A 17,854-nucleotide genomic window follows, 5' to 3' on the forward strand; every position below is an offset into this window, starting at 1 on the left:
CCCCAGCACAGCGAGAGCTTGGGAATTGTTGGGAAGTTTTTAGTTTTTAAAGCTTTTACACGCTGCAGAGGCGCGGTGTGCTCAGGGAAGGCGCGGCGTTAAGGAGTCGGCAAGACCAGGTGCTTGTAGCGGCTTCTGCCTGCGGCCCTGCCTTGAAAGATTTTGTGGAGGAAAATAGATTCACGTTCATTGATGGCTCTGTTAATGAGCTCTCATTATTTCCATCACTGAATAGTCATCCAGTTGGCTCTGGGATAGCGACACCAATTGTGCCTCAATGGGAGGATGGCCTACCAACGCCAGATCCCCCATAAGTATGCGTTTCTCGATATTTTTGCCAACAGATTATTTAAATTCCAAAAAGTGTCTTTTTTCCTATTTTTTTTTATTATTTTATCAATAAAGATATAAACAAATCAAAAAGATAACATCCAGAACAGTACTATGGCATCCCTTCCCATGATCTTTGAGGTCCCTTCCAACCCAAGCCATCCTGTGGTGACATCTGAAGACCAAGGTCAACGCCTCTGAAGGACAGATGATCTTGTATTTCAGAACATAAATTGTTTTAAGAGATTTAAAAATAACTTCCTTTACAGCCAGCCTATTGAAGTGCCTCTCACCTTTCTCTAAAGTTTGTGGTGCTGAAAACATTAGATATAAGACCCCAAGCCACTGGTTTCATCCAGTTGTGCACTTGTGGTGCGTATTTGGTTCCACATTTGGTTCCACTGTTTTGGCATCCAACCCCCATTTGCTCCTTTGCTTCTTAGGGTACCTTTTTTCTTCTCAGGTACCCAGGGAAGAGTGAAGGTCCTTTATGCCTCTGGAATGGCTTTTACACCTGTGCTCTCCTACCACATGCGTGGCAGATGAGAATCACACTGCTCACATGTATAATGCAGAAAGCACATGCCACAAAGGGAAGGGGAAAAAGTGACGTTGAGCTTTTTTCTTCCTCAGAATGGGTAGTTTCTGTGAATCAGAGATAATCAAATTTATACCACTGGCCACTTGGACCCACAGAGTAATCTGAAGTCCTAAAAAGAGCAAAGGTATCAATGACACTTTTTTTCTGTGCTCTGTGTGGGCTGCATCACAATTTCAGATCCTCCAGAGATCCCAAATTGCTTTTAACAAACAAATAAACAACCAACAAAAGCTGGATGGTGCTTTCTATATGTTAAAAATTCAGGACCTGACTACCTTCTTTTTCTGGACAAAATCTGTCCACAACTAAAGAATGGCCTTACATGCAGAAGCCATCTTACTTTTTCCTCCTTGTGCAATCCCCATGTGGCACTGTATGGGTTGACCTACCTCTCCAAATAGCCTCTCCAAACATCTACTGCAAGGTGCTGGACGAGTTTTGATGGTCTGGTTTCTGTAGCTTTGTGTGCTATTCCAGGAGGATGCTTCAGAAGAGCTGATGTTCATCCTCCTGGACAGTGAACGTTTCCCTAAGCATTAGGAAAGGCAAAATAGTTTTCAGAGAATAAATGGTTTGCCTATGGTTGACGGGAGATGGTGGGCCCAGGAGATAGGCTTGGAGTGTTGGGATCCTGCAGGATGGAAAGCAATGCGTTTTACAAGGAGACCCTTGCAAAAAGTACATTTTGACTGAGCAGAAAGGGGTGCAGGTAACACAAGGAGCCACATGGTGGCAATGTCCTCATTGCAGTGTGGCATTTCACAGCCCCAAACTCTCCCAGACATGTCAAGTACTTTCACATCTTTCGTAGAGTCCAAACTACAGCCCGTCAAGCCTGACAGTCTGCCTGAAGTATATGTTTCTGAATAATCATGCTGAAACACCCAAGATCTGATGTTTCAGCTGACAAACAGCAACTGCATTAGGTGTTAGATAATTTTCACCAATTGGATCTTCCAACAGCACTGCAGTCCTATTAAAAACAACAAAAAAAAATCAACTCACAGCTGAAAATTCCTTGCAATGAAAGAATGATCTCTAAGTGTTTCACATCATTTGAGATGCACAATTATTTTGCTGTCATTAAATGTTTACCACAAATTCAGCAATTATTTCTACACTAAAGCGATAGCCATTCACAATTTGGTAAGCCTGCTCTTCCTTAATAATTGCCATATTCTGAAGAATAGCCCCAAACCATTTAAAAGGACTTTTGACAAGAAGAGAACTGTATGGAAAAATCACCCATACCTGAAGCCTACAATTCATTAAATTGATGGTTTTAAAAAAAAAAAAAAAAAAAAAAAGTGCATTTAACTTTATGGTGCGTTTAACTTTATGGTGCGTTTAACTTTATGGTATTTATAATGCATTTTTATACAGGTTCAGTGGAGTAAAGTGTTATTAGACCTCATGGTGTTTGCTTAAGGTACTGTATTCCACCTCATATTCCCAAAAATCTAGGAGTATATCTTAAAAGTCACTTGCTGATCTGCAGCAAATTGCTTGCAAATGTCTGTCCATATCCAATATAATGTGCTATGGGTCACTGTCTCTTACATGCAAATAAAGCTAGTTTTTAGCAGACTTCCGAACAGGAACACCCTTTAGGTTGTGTCTCCACAATTATTTGAATATTCAATCCACCTAAATAGGAAGAGGAAAATCCTTTTTATTTTAGTCACTATCAATAGTGTCAGGGTTATCTTTATACCTTTAGATTTAAGACTTTGCACTGTTATGTCTCTTCCTGAAGTATAACATAGCTCCAAACCTCTACCACTTAGTCTTCTAATGCACATGTGAAATTTACCAGGGAATTTGTATTTTAGGAAAGAGATAATAGTCGTTTTTTGACAGAACCGTTATTCAGGAATATAGAATAAAGAATGGCCACAAGTTAATTTCTCTTCTCCTACGTTCCTTGAATGTCATTGAAAAGTGCATCAAAATCTGCAAACAAGCAGGAGGCAGAAGAAAAAAAAAATGCTCTGGTCAGGTTTTTGCTGCTGGATGAATGGCTGTCTTAGCAATTACAGCAATTTTGTGATTCCTAGAGAAATAACTCTGATGTTATTTTAAAGTACTTTAATTCCTAGCTAAATGCTTCTTTAAAAATAGGGAGGGGATTAATATATATATATATATATATAACTGATATTTTAGTTTTAATTGATAAATTCAGTTATATTGTGCTCAGTAAGCTCAGAGAGAACCCCAAAATCACTTTTTGGGGAGGGAGGAAAAAGGAGTTTACAAGAAAATTAGGTGCTATTTGAGCCGAACAGCCTTGGGCTTGAGCACCCTGTGGAGGCACACAGCACCTGAAGAACCAGGCTGGGAGCTGGGTTTCTTTTGGAGGAGAGCAGCAGCAAGCAGCAGCGTGGGGACGATGCTCCGGCCGCTGCAGCCTCCTCCCCCTTGGGCACAGCGGGATGCACGCACCCCCTGCTGCTCCCTGCTGCTCCCAAGCGACCCCAAAACCCCATCCCCGAGCCGTGCACGATGCAGAAGCACACAGAGGCGGCGGGGAAGGCCGCACGCCGCCTCCCCTCCGCCAGGGGCACCCCAGGCCGCCGCCGCCGCCGCCTCCCGAGCCCTGCCCGGCCCCGCAGCCCGCCCACCGCTTCCCCGGGGCCGCGGGGGCCCGCGCCGCCTTCCCCCGGCCGCCTTTATAGGGCCAGGGGCGGCGGGGGCGAGCTGCGGTGAGTGCCTCCGCTGGGAGCACGGTGCTGGAGGCCGGGGAGGGAGAAAAAGGCACGGAGCGGGCCGCGGGGGGGTCCCAATGGGAAGCGGTTGGGTGCCGGCTCGGTACCGGGGCTGCGAGGCCCGGCTCGGGCGCTGCGGCTCCTTCGGAAGGGGTCGGGCGGCGGCGCGGCGGCGGGCGCGGGGCTCGCAGCCCCCGGCGGGAGCGGGCGGTGCGCCCCGCTGCCGGAGCGCCAGACCCTTCCCCGGTACAGCGAGCGGGACACCCGGGGAAACCGGGTCACCCCACTCGCTGCCCGCTTTGCCCGCTTCAGAGCTGGCGGTCTGGGTGCTAAGAAGTGTGTTTGTCTGTGGAGAGGTCATTCCGGCTATTAAAAAGTGCGTTGCTGTGGTGGTGGTGATTGCACGCCACAGCCTGTCATGGCCCAGACCTGGTGTAACTCTGCTGCACGTGGTGCTGGCCTGCGGTGACCTTGAGGGAGTAGAATTACGGCCTGGCTTCCTTCAAAGGAGTGGTGCTGCCTCGTGGTTTTGTCTGCTTAGTGTGTGGGGAAGTCATCTGTGCCTAATGCATCCCGGGCTGGGGGTGGAAGGCTCTGCAGGATCTGCCAAGCTTACTGACACTTCTGTGTTTCCAGGTTTGGAGTTTGGATTTGCTTTAGAAGTAACAGAGCAGTTGTTGCCTCACAATACCTACACACAGGTTTGAATCTGATAGTGTTATTACAAAGAGGACTTCCCTGGAGAGGAGGTACGTGCGTGTCTAATGACAGAGTAGTTTTGACTAAGTCTTCTGAAAGTGCCAGTGTGCTCTTAAGGATCAGGAGAGTAAACTTACCTGACTCTTAAAACTTCTATATTTCTATATGCATCTTTGTTTTCCCTTTTGCTGAGAAGCTTTTGGTGGGTATCTGTGGGTGATTCGGCACGTGCTCGCTTCGGGGGCTGGCACAAGCTGATAAGTACTGGCTATGATGCAAACAGTGTGCATGTTACTGAAGGCAGGCAATTGTTGCTCTCTGTGAAGTCCATTCATTCAGAGGCCTTCTTGAAGATTGTTCTTTCTTCTGTTCCTTCTAAGTGAGAAGCAAAACTGCAGAGTGCTGCATGAACACTAATGAAGTGTATAGGATAGTGAGGGGAGACTTGGTCCAGGAGCCTCTCTTCTGATTCTGAAATAATATCAAGCTTACAGTGTTGTCAGCAGTGAAACAGTTCAAACCTGTAACCACAATTCAGAAATAGCAAGTGTTAGTGTAATTTATTAAACAGCTACTGTTGCTTTTTTAACCTACTTCATTGATTGATACAACATACCTAAACAGGTCAGGCGTGAAATTGACTGACAGTATTTGGCCTACCGTTTTCTTGAAGCTCACGAATAATAAAGCTGTTCAGAGATAAGATTTTAAGAAAGCCTGTTTGTATGCAGGCATGTGTCTGCTTGTAAGCAAGTGCCTGTGCTTGTAATCCAGAAGTTGTTTTAAAAAAAAAAAAAAAAGTAGTTCACACAATATTTCTTATTATTCTTCCAGTGTGACTTACTGGAAGTTATGTTTCCAGTTCGTATTACTCAAAAATATGTTTTGGGAGGCAGCAGGCTTCAAAAGAAGGATTGCAGTGGGTATAAGAATGGAAAATACTGTTCCCTGATTTACTCTGCTTGAAAATAAGCTTAAGAGTCAATGAGGCACTGACTCATGTGTGAGGCTTTTTAAGACCCATGCAGCTTTTTTGACAGCACTGCCAGCCAAGTGTCTAGCTCAGCAATGTGGTTCTGAAACAGTGGGAGCTCTCTGGCTCAGTGTTCTTACTCCAAATTACTCCAAACGAGCAAGCTTGTCTTAACAGCTCACCCCATGAAATTACCTCGCTGCAAACTTGAAAACAGAATTCTTTTGAATGTTTTACTGGAAACCGTTGCCTTTGTATTTCTGCTTTCCAGCTGCCTTCCTAAGAGATGAGGTATATTTCTTATTTTACTTTATAATGCACTGTTGTGTAGGGACTTGCACTAGGAACATGACAGCCAGACACAATTCTAAGTGTTCATACTTATTTTTTTTCTATTCGTATCTTCTCGGCGCCACATAGAAATACCTAATGTGCCTGTATCCTGTGTGATGATGAATATAATTTTCTGGGCTTGTGTTCACCATGAGGAGAACAATTCTCTATTTTGCTTTGTAGGTGGGGAGCTGAGACAGAGGGGGAAGTACTCCTGCCAGCTAGCCTTGCACACCCGTTGGAGACGCTGTTTCTGTAATCAATAGAAAGGTAATATTCAACAGTGTTCCCTGGAGGTACTCTTTGATTTCATGTGAGAGATCCAGGAAGACTAGAGACTGGAAAGCTCAAATAAACCAAAGCTATGCAGTAATACTTCAGAGGGTTTGCCTAATGTGTCAGAAGTAGACAAAACACAGGTATGCTATGTCTCAGTTTAGTTCTGGGAGCAAATGTTTTCCGTTACTAGCTGCTTTGAAACGAGTTGAATGGAAGTGAAAGTATACATCTGATGTTTTTGCCTGTCAGTTATTGTTGTAAATTGTGTGTGCTTTGTCCTCTTTTCCCTGAGGAGGAAAACAGATTGACATCTTCCAGGAAACGGGAGCCTTTTCACTCTAGTAACCAAGAAACAAGTGTGAGGCATGAGGATCAACTCTGCTCTTCAGGCTGCTATTGACCTCACAGCAGGAGCCGCAGGTAATGCTGGAGAACACTTAATTGCACTAAACTCCTGAGGGACGATTTTAATACATCAAAATGTTTAAAAGCAAATTCCCATTGCTTAGAGAACGGCGGAAATATCAGCTTCTGTATCTTAAGGATATGGGGGTGAAGCAGGTGACCTCAGCCAGTGGAAGTTGTGCTGTCTCACTGATATTGCCATACTGGTAATGCCCATGGCCAAGGGATGAATGAGTTGTTAATTACCAGGGCAAACGAGTCTTCCTGAGAGTCCAAGCTTCTTCTCAGGGGGAGGGAGGAGGGTTGAAAAAGCTATGTAGAAGCACTAGCAAAGCTTCTGTCTTGAGGGCAGGCTTAGTTCTGGAGGTACTAGTTACAGTTTATCATAGAAGCTTACGTGATGTTCAGAAGAGATTAAACATTGGGATAGAACAGTTAATTTGACAACGTTTGTACTGAAAAGGTTGCAGGAGGGGTTTATCTAATGTCCTGTTGTAACAGGTTTAAACAAATTGATTTATTTTCTTTTCTTGCCCTTAAAATAGCTGTTACAGTCAGTCCTTTTATGACAGTGCTAATGGTGTTAAGTGCATTCAAGGCTAGTTATCGGAGGTCATTTGTCAGAGTGGAGTTAACCTTGCTGCAGTGAGAAAGCAAAGGGAGACAGGCCACACAAACCCAATGTGGCACCTTCATAAAGCATTTGGTCTTCCAACATATTTTGCCCAACGAATACTTGCTTTATTAGCCGTGGCACGATGCCATTGACTAGACAACACCCTGCATCCCTGCGAGGAAAGAAGTGCTTCTGCTGTTATTCCTTCATTCCTTCAAGAAAATCTTTCTGTTAATCTGTTCATTCATATTTTTGGGGGGTTGAGGGAAGGTCTTTTTAAGAAAGTAGCTAACCTGCTCTGTTTTGCAAAGTAACAACTTAATGCGTGAGCAGTTCTTGACAGTTTTGCTGGTGTTCCTTGGTTCTTAAATGGGAGATGTGATTGCTTTCCCTCTCAGTACATCAGTTTAGGAATGCTGTTCTTAACATCCAGGGCAGTGGAGAAGTCTGACTTTGAGCTGAAGCCTTAATGTCCTTCCTTGGTTACTGCAAGAGCTGAAAACTAGCTTAGAAATCCATTACTTGGTGATACACTTCCATGTTCATGTAAACTGCATGCAGGTTTGCCTGTTTTCTTTTTGGCAGTAGAGATTAGAGAATCTTAAAACTTACTGTGCCACTTCTTCTGATACAGTTCCCCTTATTTCAGATAGGGTGGAGGAATTCACACCTTTTTCAGCGTGACTTCATTGTTCCCAAGTCAGTGTTCTTGTTCTTTGGTTTTCTTTGCTACTTCTGTTGTAATCACTACTTTTACTGTTCCCTTAGTATTTATTTTCCATGTTCTTTCCACATACTTGTTCAGTATTGGTTATGTTCATTGGTAGTGCCTGGTGCTGTGTTATTCTTGTGTCTCTGTGCCCTTTAGGAAGTGTAAACCACTACGCAAACAGCTTGTTCCTCAGCACATGCATAACCTGGTTTTACCTTCCTCTCCAGATACAGTCTCAATGAGCTGATAAGTGATGTCATACTGGGGCAAGTAAATTCTGAGCAAGAATAAATAAGTCATCTACCTGCCTGTGGGTCATAGTCCTTTGCCTAGGATCTTAGCAACCTCTGATCACTTCTTTTAAACAGGACTCTCTCCCACCACGCTACTGTTACTGTTAGGAGTACATTTGTCCAAACTTTCAAGCAGGGTTGTTTTTGGCTGGTTTAATTTTATAGACTCTACTTCTGGCTGGAAGAATTTTTCCTCTTAATGTTTGAGATATTAACCAGATATTTGAGATATTAATCTTTACCTCGAGGCTTACAAAGTTCGTTGTACTTTACTAAGCTTCTCGTGCCCCCTCTAGAGATGCTGTAAGAAGAGCACTTTCTCTTTTTAGAACAGCTCAACTCCCAATTTTCTTGAGCTTCGGATGCTCGAGGCCATTACTGCTAGTCCTGCACTTCTTCCAACAGCCATTATTTTACTACACGAGATATTTTAGGTCTGCCTTTACACAGGAACCTAACACTTGTTCTGAAGGTTTCTATCTCCCTGACTTCCCTGGAGGTAGTGTTTGCTGTCTTTCCAGAGCTCTGCTCTGCTTTTCATCTGAGGCTGAAGTGACCGTTGCTGCCCTGAGCCAGCTACTTCTCTCCTGGTTATCCCTCCCAGACCAAGTAGCTCTTCATGCCTTCTTCTATCACTTGCTCTTCAACTTTATGATTTATCTGGTTGAGTATCAAGTTTCATGGGAGCTGGGTTCCTGAATTCTTCTTAAAGACCTGAAGTATCTCTTTGCAGAGTAACAACAAATGGGTTTGCAAAGAGTAAAATCAAATAAGAATCACTGTGGTTAAACAAGCACTTGCTTAACTCTTCATCTTAGAAGAAAGTTAACTAATCTTAATTGGATACATTTCTTCTTGGTTTTTTTGTTTGTTTGTTTGTTTTTCACATTATCTGGATTTACAGATGGTTATTTCAGTTACATAAATGAAAAAACAGCATCTTGTTACCTTGCCCTCTTTAAGACATTTGCATGCTTACAGTGTTTTGTTGAAAGATCAGTTCCTGTATTAGGATGGTTCTTTTTAAAAACAAAACCAGATAATGCTCACCTGTCATATGCTTCTTGTTAGGTATCAGTTCCTGACAGATTGCTGTCAGCGTACGCTGATATTTCATACCAAAACAGCGTATCTAACTTTTTCTGCAGGCAACTGAATTGAGTTCAATCTCATGGAAGAGTGTTATGCTGTGAGCTAAGAGGTTATTGACAATACCAATAGAAGTATCTCACAGGTTTTTAGGGTATTGACCTTGCAATTCAGTTTGGAAAAGATAACGGGTTAGGAAACTTTGCCCTCTTGCCCTTTTAAACTTCTCCTATGCTATTCCGGTATCTGGGAATAAATGTAAATAAGAGTCATTCAGACTATTGAAGTGAAGGATTTGTATCTGTGGTTATCAATTTATAGTGTTATCAGTTTTAGCACTCTCTGAGCAGTGTTCCTCTCGTCCTGGAGATGTCTCTCACCTGATTACAAATCATTATTTGGTTGTAGAATTGGAAGGTGTCTGAACCACTGCATTAAGGAACAAGTGAAAACGCTGCTTAACTCATTGCAAATGACTTCATTGCCAAGGAATACCTCTAATTCAGTACTCATCTAAGTGAACTGACTAATTTAGATGCTCACCCTTACTAAGGTGAAGAAATGCTTAATGAGAATCACCTTGCACAGGTGGAACAGCATGTGTGGTGACTGGCCAGCCCTTCGACACAGCGAAGGTGAAGATGCAGACGTTCCCTGACATGTACAAAGGAATTGTCGACTGCTTTGTGAAAACCTACAAACAAGTGGGGTTTCGAGGCTTCTACAAGGGGACCTCACCAGCACTGGTAGCCAACATCGCAGAGAACTCCGTCCTGTTCATGTGCTACGGGTTTTGCCAGCAAATTGTGAGAAAAATTGTTGGAGTAGACAGGAAAACAAAACTCAGGTTAGTAACTGAAATCTCTTTTGTGTTCAAAAGGAATAGGGGTTGGGGAGAAATCATGCAACTGCTACTAGTAAAGATTCCCCAGGTGCAGTCGGTGTCCCAGGCCCCTCTCCATCGATATGCAGCACAGGATGTTTTGGAGTGTAGGTCCTTGTGCTAGGATATGGCCAGCTACTTGTCACTGCAGTTGGCTGGTTTCAATGATCACAACTCAACTGAAATGTTGAAGACCTGCAAGGCTTTACCAAAGGAACTGAGTTGCCTAGGTTGCCCTGCCTTTGCAGGGTGGGGATTGGTTCCTCTTACGGGGAGGTGTACTGAGAGGAAAGGAGGCTGCTTCTTGTACTGTTTGTTTTCTCTGAGTTTCAAAGGCTCAAACATAATGGTCTCTAGACCAGAGGATCCCTTCAGCACAGCGTGTTGTCTACAGCACTAGCAATAAGTGGTTACCTAAAGGACAGGATGCAAGGAAGTATTAAATACTGAGTCCTCTGCCAGCTCGAGCTCATGTTCTTAGATCAGAGGATTTCTTGATCTTGGTGTGATTTTTTTTAATCAGTGGCTTTGGATCTCTTGAAGCACTTGTCCACTCTCCCCTTGAGTTCTTGTAAGGTCGTGCAGTTTGGCAGGGAGTTCTGTGGGTGACAACTATTATTTCTGTAACTGGACGAGACAGGGAACAGCTGGTCCTTAGCCGCTGTCTCTGTGACACCTGGGATCTTGTAGATCTCTGTTCTGTGCCTCTCCTCCCCACCCAAGACTTGGAGAGCCCACAGACTTGGAGAGCTCCTAAGATCTCTTGAGACTCACTGATGGAGAGATTGCATGTTTAGGGTGGAAGTAGTGCAAAAAAACTTCAAGTAATATATTTCAGTGTACTATTCCACATCCTCGGAGTAAGTACACACTGAGTTTTATTTGAACAAATGGTGTGACTGCAGCACTGAGCAGAGCTGTAGTAGGATAAAACACTAAAGGATTTAAGTTTATCTGAAAGATGCTTCCCTTGGTGCTGCTGTCTTCATCCAGACTGTTTTGGGGGCACCTAATGAGGCACATCTGTAAGAGAATTGAGTTGACATGGTTTGCAGTTGTGCCCTGAGTATGGGTAGTCTGTCCAAGACATCACTGCCCATTCTCATTTTGGAAGAGTGAAGAAACATCTGTAGCATGCTGTAGAGAAGGGAAGGAACCGAGGTGGCTGTCCTCCAGCTGTGACAAGAACTATCACTGCCCTTATTGCCTCTGCTGTTTTACAAACTGCTGTGCTGTATGACCCTGAAGCAGAAAGGTGTGAAGTTGCACACTGAGGTGAACCTGAGCATTTTCCTTACCATTACCTAAGCAATTGCTACATTAATTAGTTTTTGCTTTTGGTTAAATTTTCATTAACGTGTTCTAATAAGTGTGGCTTGGGAATAGGTTTTCCTCCTTGTGTTTAGGGTCAGCATGTGAAGCCTTACAAAACAGTTGCAAAACAACAGTTTTTCCAGTTGAAGGAATAAATGGCACTGGTGCGTGAGTCCAAAAGAAAACAAATAGGAAGAAAAGTGCTAAATTCCACTCCTTTTAATGTCCATTTAATCCAATAAAACTGATTTAACTCCATGCCAAAGTCTAAACTGAGACCACCCAAAGGACAGAGAAGTGCTAAATTCCTCTTCTTTTAACACCCATTTAGCCCAACCAAACTGATCTCATCCCATGCCAAAGTCTAAACTGAGCGAACTATTATCCTTGTTCACCTCAAATTGACTTCTTCAGTACGTGACTGGCCATCTTAAGCAGATACTTTCTTTGAAAAACAAGATAAATGCCTCTTATAGATGAAGCAGCAGTGCTAAGAGTGGATGATTCTTGCTCCCGTGCTGTGTGGTCAAAACTTTCCTACCTGGAAAAGTACTGAATTACCCACTTGAGTGAAGAGGGAACAGGCTTAAGGCTCATCACTTGTGCAATGAGGCTTGATACATTAAAGACCAAAGCCTAAGCAGTAGGCCTAGTTAAACTGTTGGATGTAGAGTTAAATATCAAGACAAGCAAAAGTAGAAGAGACCTGAATTATGGTGAAGTCTAGTTTTAGGTCTTTACCTCTGTTAGAGCTCTGAAGTCTGATAGCCTCTGATTTTTATTTTTTTATTTTTTCCTTGAAGGAGAAAGGATTCTGTGCACCCCTCAGCACAAAGCTGGAAGGCACCTTTCCCATATTTTCTTACCCTAATTCCTCAGTGTGTAACTTTATTACCTTGCTCATCACTTAATGACTGCAGGGCTCAGCCACATACTGTATTTTTAACTCTGCCTCGCTCTGTTGTGAGCTCTAGAGCACCTCAGGTCCCTGTTACACCCAGCTGTGTGTGCTGCAGGAGGATTGGGTAATCAGTGTTGCCGTTTCCTATTTACTCAGTTGCTGCTCTGCAGACAGGTATTGATTTCCTCCAGTCTGACAGCTCTTTCACTGCAACATCTGAATGACACGGGGCTTGTTTCACGTCACTGCTTCAGTTTCATGATGCTGCTGTGAGGTGAAACATTGTAGGATTAATCTCTGCTGTAGGTGTGTTTGCAAGATGTGTAAGGTCACCACGAGAAGTCCCCGTTTGTAATGCTGTGGGTTAAGACAGATCACGCCGCTGTCTTGTTCAGTGGTGTCATCTGTGTCTGCACTATCTCCAGCTCCAGATGTGTGTGAGTTGGACATGAAGATGGGGTGAGCTTTGTCCCTCATCTCCCTGGTCCAAGGAGCTGCCCTTCCCCTTGAGAGCCTTTCCCCTAGGACTGTCTTTGGTTTGATAATGCTTGTGGTACAGGTTCAAGAAACTGATTGCTGGTGCCATGGCCCTGCTGTGCTGAAGGCCGGTGCCCAAATACCCTGTGCAGTTTCTCTCTTGCAGTGACCTGCAGAACGCCGCCGCAGGCTCCTTCGCCTCCGCCTTTGCCACCCTGGTCCTCTGCCCCACGGAGCTGGTGAAGTGCCGGCTGCAGGCCATGCATGAAATGCAGCTGTCGGGGAAGATAGTGCAGGGCCACAAGTAAGTATAGTCCCTGTCCTGTACCTCTGAATCCCTGCTCTGTGTATTTATTAATTCTGTGCTGGTTCAGCGGTGCCATGTTTGTTGTTAGCCAGAGAAGAGCTGTGACGGGCAGGATCGTAGCACATGCACTAGTAAAAGTGGATGCTGGTAACAGACTCCAGGCAGGATCTTGCTCAGAGTTTTGCTTGAGCCCTGCTGTCTACACACTGGTCTAACTCTGAATTGTAGCCACGGTAGCTCGTTGTTTTGTAACCTTTGCTATTCAGCATCACTAACTGGATTGATCTCTCTACCAGCACAGTTTGGTCAGTAGTGAAGAGCGTTATCCAGAAGGACGGTCCCCTTGGATTTTACCGTGGCTGGTCCAGCACGTTGCTGCGGGAAGTCCCAGGCTATTTCTTCTTCTTTGGAGGGTACGAACTGAGCCGCACGTTCTTTGCCTCTGGGAGATCAAAAGATGAATTAGGTACGGTGCCCGTCCTGCAGGCGGGTTCTGTCGGGCTGTCATAGGGCTTGTAAGGGGGGGACACATTCCCTTGAGGGTATGCTGATGATGCACAGCAGATATGAAACACTTTTTAAACAAAGGGAACTGGGCATAGGGAATACAAAGATCTGCACTCTGTATATATGCAGTAATTAATTACTGAAGTCATCCCTTTCTAATGGAGCAGGATATATTGTAAATGGAAAATGCAGTGAGCCAGCAGCAGCATTACAGAACTCGTTAAATATCTGACACTGCAGCGTAACACCTCTGAACTACTTCTTTCAGCAGCTCTTCAGAGCGATATTTGAGTCTTCAGCTGTATCACCTTGAAGGGTGTACAAATGCATGCTGACCATTAGATGTCATTGCAATGATGAGAGAACACTGAGGCTGAAAATTAGACCTTCAAAAAGGAGGAGATGCCAGGATAAAGATTGTTTGTCTCCTTCTGAAAGACTGAACAAAGCTACTTTGTCTTGCTGGCATCTAGTATGTCAGCTGCATGTATTCCAAGCTCTTGTTTTTGCAAAACATCTATAAAAATCTGAACTGAAACACAAAATGAAAAACACATCTTGAAAAATGACTGACCACAGAAATTCCACTGTAACAAAAAAATCATCTCTGCAGAGGTGATCAGCATCACTGTAACATCACTAAACTGTTTCATAGCTAGCACTGGAAAGTGGTTATAAGTGTGAAAGGAGTAGAGTTAATTTAGTTAATGCAGTCACGATATAGCTCCGAGTTGTGTGTTCTTAGCATGGCCAATAAACTAAAAGGCACTCCTTATAACCTTTGAGCCTTTGGCTAGACCTGCGACTTAGCAGTGGCTTAAAATTAACTTAAAGTTTGTGGGGAAGCAGGAATTGCTCTTTTGCCATAAGCAGGGCCCTCTGCCTTCTCCTTGACTTCAGAAATAATGTGATATTTCTGTTGGTGAATGTTTTGTGGTGTGTCTAAAATCTTGGTTCTTAACCTTAGGTCCCATTCCCTTGCTGCTAAGTGGAGGTTTTGGAGGCAGCTGTCTGTGGATCGCCGTGTATCCCGTGGACTGTGTTAAATCTAGAATTCAGGTTCTCTCCATGGCTGGAAAGCAGACGGGCTTTATGGGAACGTTTGTAACTGTTGTGAGAACTGAAGGTGAGTGTGCAGCATAGCAAATGAATCTGATAGGTTTGGAACTGGAGCCCATTTCCTCTGGTACCAAGAACTGCTTAAGAAATCTTGTCTGTTGATGATGTGTTAGAGACTGACAGAAACAGTTTCTAATAGAAGTGCTGATGATGTAGTTTGGAGGTCTTAGAATCCAGAAATTGAGACAGTCAGCATTGTGCCATGTCTTTTGGTTCAGGAGACAAAAAAAAAAAAAATATGGCTAACAAAAGCTCAGTAAGCATTAAAAGCAGATGAATGAATTCCCTGTGATCAAACCTATAAATGAAAATTGAAGGAACCAGTAAAGTTTGGTAGAGAATTTTTCCTAATGTCTAGAAGCTGGTATATGGCTGACAGCAGTTTGGTAAATGAGTCTTAGACTGGCAACTTGGAGCTTCTACCTAAGCATCTCCCCTGGAAAAGGCCTGTACCAGGCTCTGCAGGAGGTGGTGTAAGAATGCAGCTAGCAGCAGACACAGCTTCTGGCCCTGCTATGGGGGAAGCTACTCATCAGAGCAGGAGTCTGGCTTGGGACACAGCCCCAAAGTGGTTGTGCCCTTTCTGCCAGCTGCTGCGAGCTGTATCCTCCAGTGAGCAATCCTTCTGAAGACCCTGTCACGCCTAAGATAACTTCAGGTGCTTACATTAGAGGCTTAAAAGACTAAACTCAGGTTGCAACTCGAGATACTCCTGTAGCTACACCCAGTAGCACTCCAGTGAGCTGCTCCAGCAGAGGGTTCAGCTGTGTGCGTGCACCTGCCCCTCTCGGCAGCAGCACTGCCTCATCAATATCCTTCAAAGATGAAAGAAGAGCGTTTGGTGCTGATGGGCGTTTTAATAAATGGCTAACCAGGTCTGATTTAATTTCCAGGTGTGCTTGCCTTGTATTCTGGACTGAAGCCAACTATGATCCGTGCATTCCTGGCCAACGGGGCGCTGTTCCTGGCCTATGAGTACAGCCGGAAACTTATGATGAAACAAGTGGATTCGTACTGACGCCTTCTAGCAAACGGAGAACAACCTTTTAAATGATCAAAAAACCTCTAGATCACATCGCGGTCTGAGCAGTGCCAGATCAGTGACCTAATTTTAAGAACTCATTTCCAGTTTAGGATTTGTAATCTTCTAAATTGAAGTGATTTTTATAGAGATGTGTACATGCTGCTTGAGTAGGACCAGCAGGATCATCTCCAGCTTGCAGATCCTGCACTGGGTATGTTGCATGTCAGAAACGTCTTTTCCTGCCTGTAACGGTGCTAAAAAGACACCTTGACATGTTGGTTTTAATGGTACATGCGGGGGTGTGAGTGAGTTGTTTCAGCTCCTTTTCTAGCTCCCTTTTGCCCTGTGCCTGTCCAGGATCAGTGCAGTTGGTGTCTGACTGCACGCTTTGGGCCTAAAGAGTAGGAAGTGTTCACCCACTTGACCTAGAGCTGAGATACGCCCATATTTGAGATAAAAAAAATGAAATAACTGGTTTTAAGGAGTTTATTTGTAACAATTGTTCTCTAAATCCTTCCAAGAAGTGCTAGAGTATATTAAACACTTAAGGGGAACTGCTGGAAATAGCTGCTGCTTCCAAGTACAAAGCTGTAACTTGCAGGCTCCTGGTCAGGTCACCTTTGTGGGGCTGAAGAGGAGCAGAAGGCCCCAGCTGAGTTCTTGAAGACAACTGACACCGAGGCTTCTGCAGTGTGGAACAGACTAACTGGAGCCCTGCCACATGTGCCACGTGCTGTGTCTCCTCAGCTGAGTGGAAACTGCTCATGTGAACGGACTGTTCGTATTACTGCCAGGCCTGGAGGGCGTGCCTGCTTCTTTTTTGTGTTACTTGATTCAACATGCAGCGTAAGGCCAGTTAGCATAAGCCAAAAATGATATTGTAACACCTATTTTTCTAGCTGCCCCCTCCATTCTTGAAGTATGATTTTCATGTAAGTGTGCTCTACCTTGCAAGCAGCAGCCTAGTGCCAGTCCTGGGAGAAGAAAAAGCAAGTCTCAGAGCAACAACGTTCAGAACTGAGACCTGGCGTTGTACAGAGGGATGTTGTCTGTGTGGTGTAGCATAGCTGCCCTGGGGGAGGGCACAGACAAGCTGCCCTTGGGGTTTGCAGAGCTCTTTAACCCACCAACATCAGAGCTGCACCAAAATGAGCAACTTATTTCTGGGCAAGTTACAGTTGCTCTGATAAGTCAGAGCTGAAACAGCTGGGTTTTGTATGTTACAGCTTGTTTCATAGCCCCAGGCAGAGAGAAAAACTTCAGATGGATGAAGATGTCTCAGTATCTACTGCCTCTCGGAGGAGAGCCAGAGTAATCTTAAACTGGCTACTCCACTTCATGGCTATTGCCTGTTTGGAGGGGAGAAAAAGGTGCTTGGTGCAGTTCCCCAACCCCTTCTGGAGTCTTCATGTGCAGCACAGACTGCTCATACACATGTGAAAGAGGCAGTTAAAAGAGTGCACCATGGAAGAGGCTTCAGTGCCTGCTGTGCTGATTTACCGTGACTGCCTAGCACACTAAGGACAGTAGCACTGTGAATAACCCATTCTTTAAAAAGGAGTTTATGCCAAATGTTCGAATAATTCAGGTAGCAGAGTAGGACTTCTGAAGTCCTCAGCCTTCTCCTTCCCAAAGTTGTTTACCCAAGAGTTACACTGCATTTCTGTGTGGTTACAATAGGCATGAGAGGTTAAGGACAGAGCTCATAGCATTGGGATACTGAAATCTATTTCATAGATTTGTCTTTGGTCTTTGCTTTCATTTTTTAAAGCTCAGTTGCAGTTTTTAATACCGAAGTTAAGGCTTCAAGAGAAGCAGGATTTTTTTAAACCCACCTCCAGCAAGAGGCTGGTGGCAGAAGCAGGCATGTGTTTTGAGAGTTTACCTTTCAGAGTCAAACTAAGCCATTTTTATAGCTACAGTCACCTGAGCTGTACACACACATCAATTGTTCACCTAAGGACTTTGCAATGTTGGTACAGAAATTTGTTGGAATAAAGTTTGATTCAGCTGACTGCCTGTTTGTGCAATACCACCAAGCTTAGCTAACTTCAGGGCAACGGGTAAAAGCAGTGTCACCACCCCTCTGAAGGAAAAGGGGGGTTCAGGAACCCTTACTGATTCCAAAAATCCCTCACACTTGAAGTGAAAACCACAAGTTGCTGTGAAGCAGCTGTAGATTTCACATACTCTACTATAAAGAAAAGAAAAGCCCTAGTTCAGCCCTTGCTCTGTTGCTTTGTTAGTATGAAAGCCAGTTCTAATATTAGGGTTTACCTCAAGA

The 17,854-nt window shown here is 44.2% G+C and overlaps 1 protein-coding gene across 2 annotated transcripts; it reads left to right on the forward strand.

Moving 5' to 3' along the window:
* The first annotated feature begins 3,532 nt into the window (after nucleotides 1-3,532).
* Nucleotides 3,533-17,584, forward strand: SLC25A15 (solute carrier family 25 member 15). Of its 2 annotated transcripts, none has more exons than XM_084287431.1 (9): nucleotides 3,533-3,636; nucleotides 4,276-4,388; nucleotides 5,828-5,914; nucleotides 6,216-6,343; nucleotides 9,627-9,885; nucleotides 12,780-12,917; nucleotides 13,217-13,386; nucleotides 14,395-14,553; nucleotides 15,440-17,584. In XM_084287431.1, the coding sequence occupies exons 4-9, from the start codon at nucleotides 6,289-6,291 to the stop codon at nucleotides 15,562-15,564; spliced, it is 906 nt and encodes a 301-aa protein (XP_084143557.1). In that variant the 5' UTR covers nucleotides 3,533-3,636; nucleotides 4,276-4,388; nucleotides 5,828-5,914; nucleotides 6,216-6,288; the 3' UTR covers nucleotides 15,565-17,584. The 2 variants fall into 2 exon arrangements, with proteins under 2 accessions (XP_084143557.1, XP_084143558.1); XM_084287432.1 differs by having other exon boundaries at nucleotides 6,219-6,343.
* Nucleotides 17,585-17,854: the final 270 nt, after the last annotated feature.

This window comes from Netta rufina, assembly GCF_964035555.1.
Source record: "Netta rufina genome assembly, chromosome: 1".
NCBI classification, from domain to species: Eukaryota; Metazoa; Chordata; class Aves; order Anseriformes; family Anatidae; genus Netta; species Netta rufina.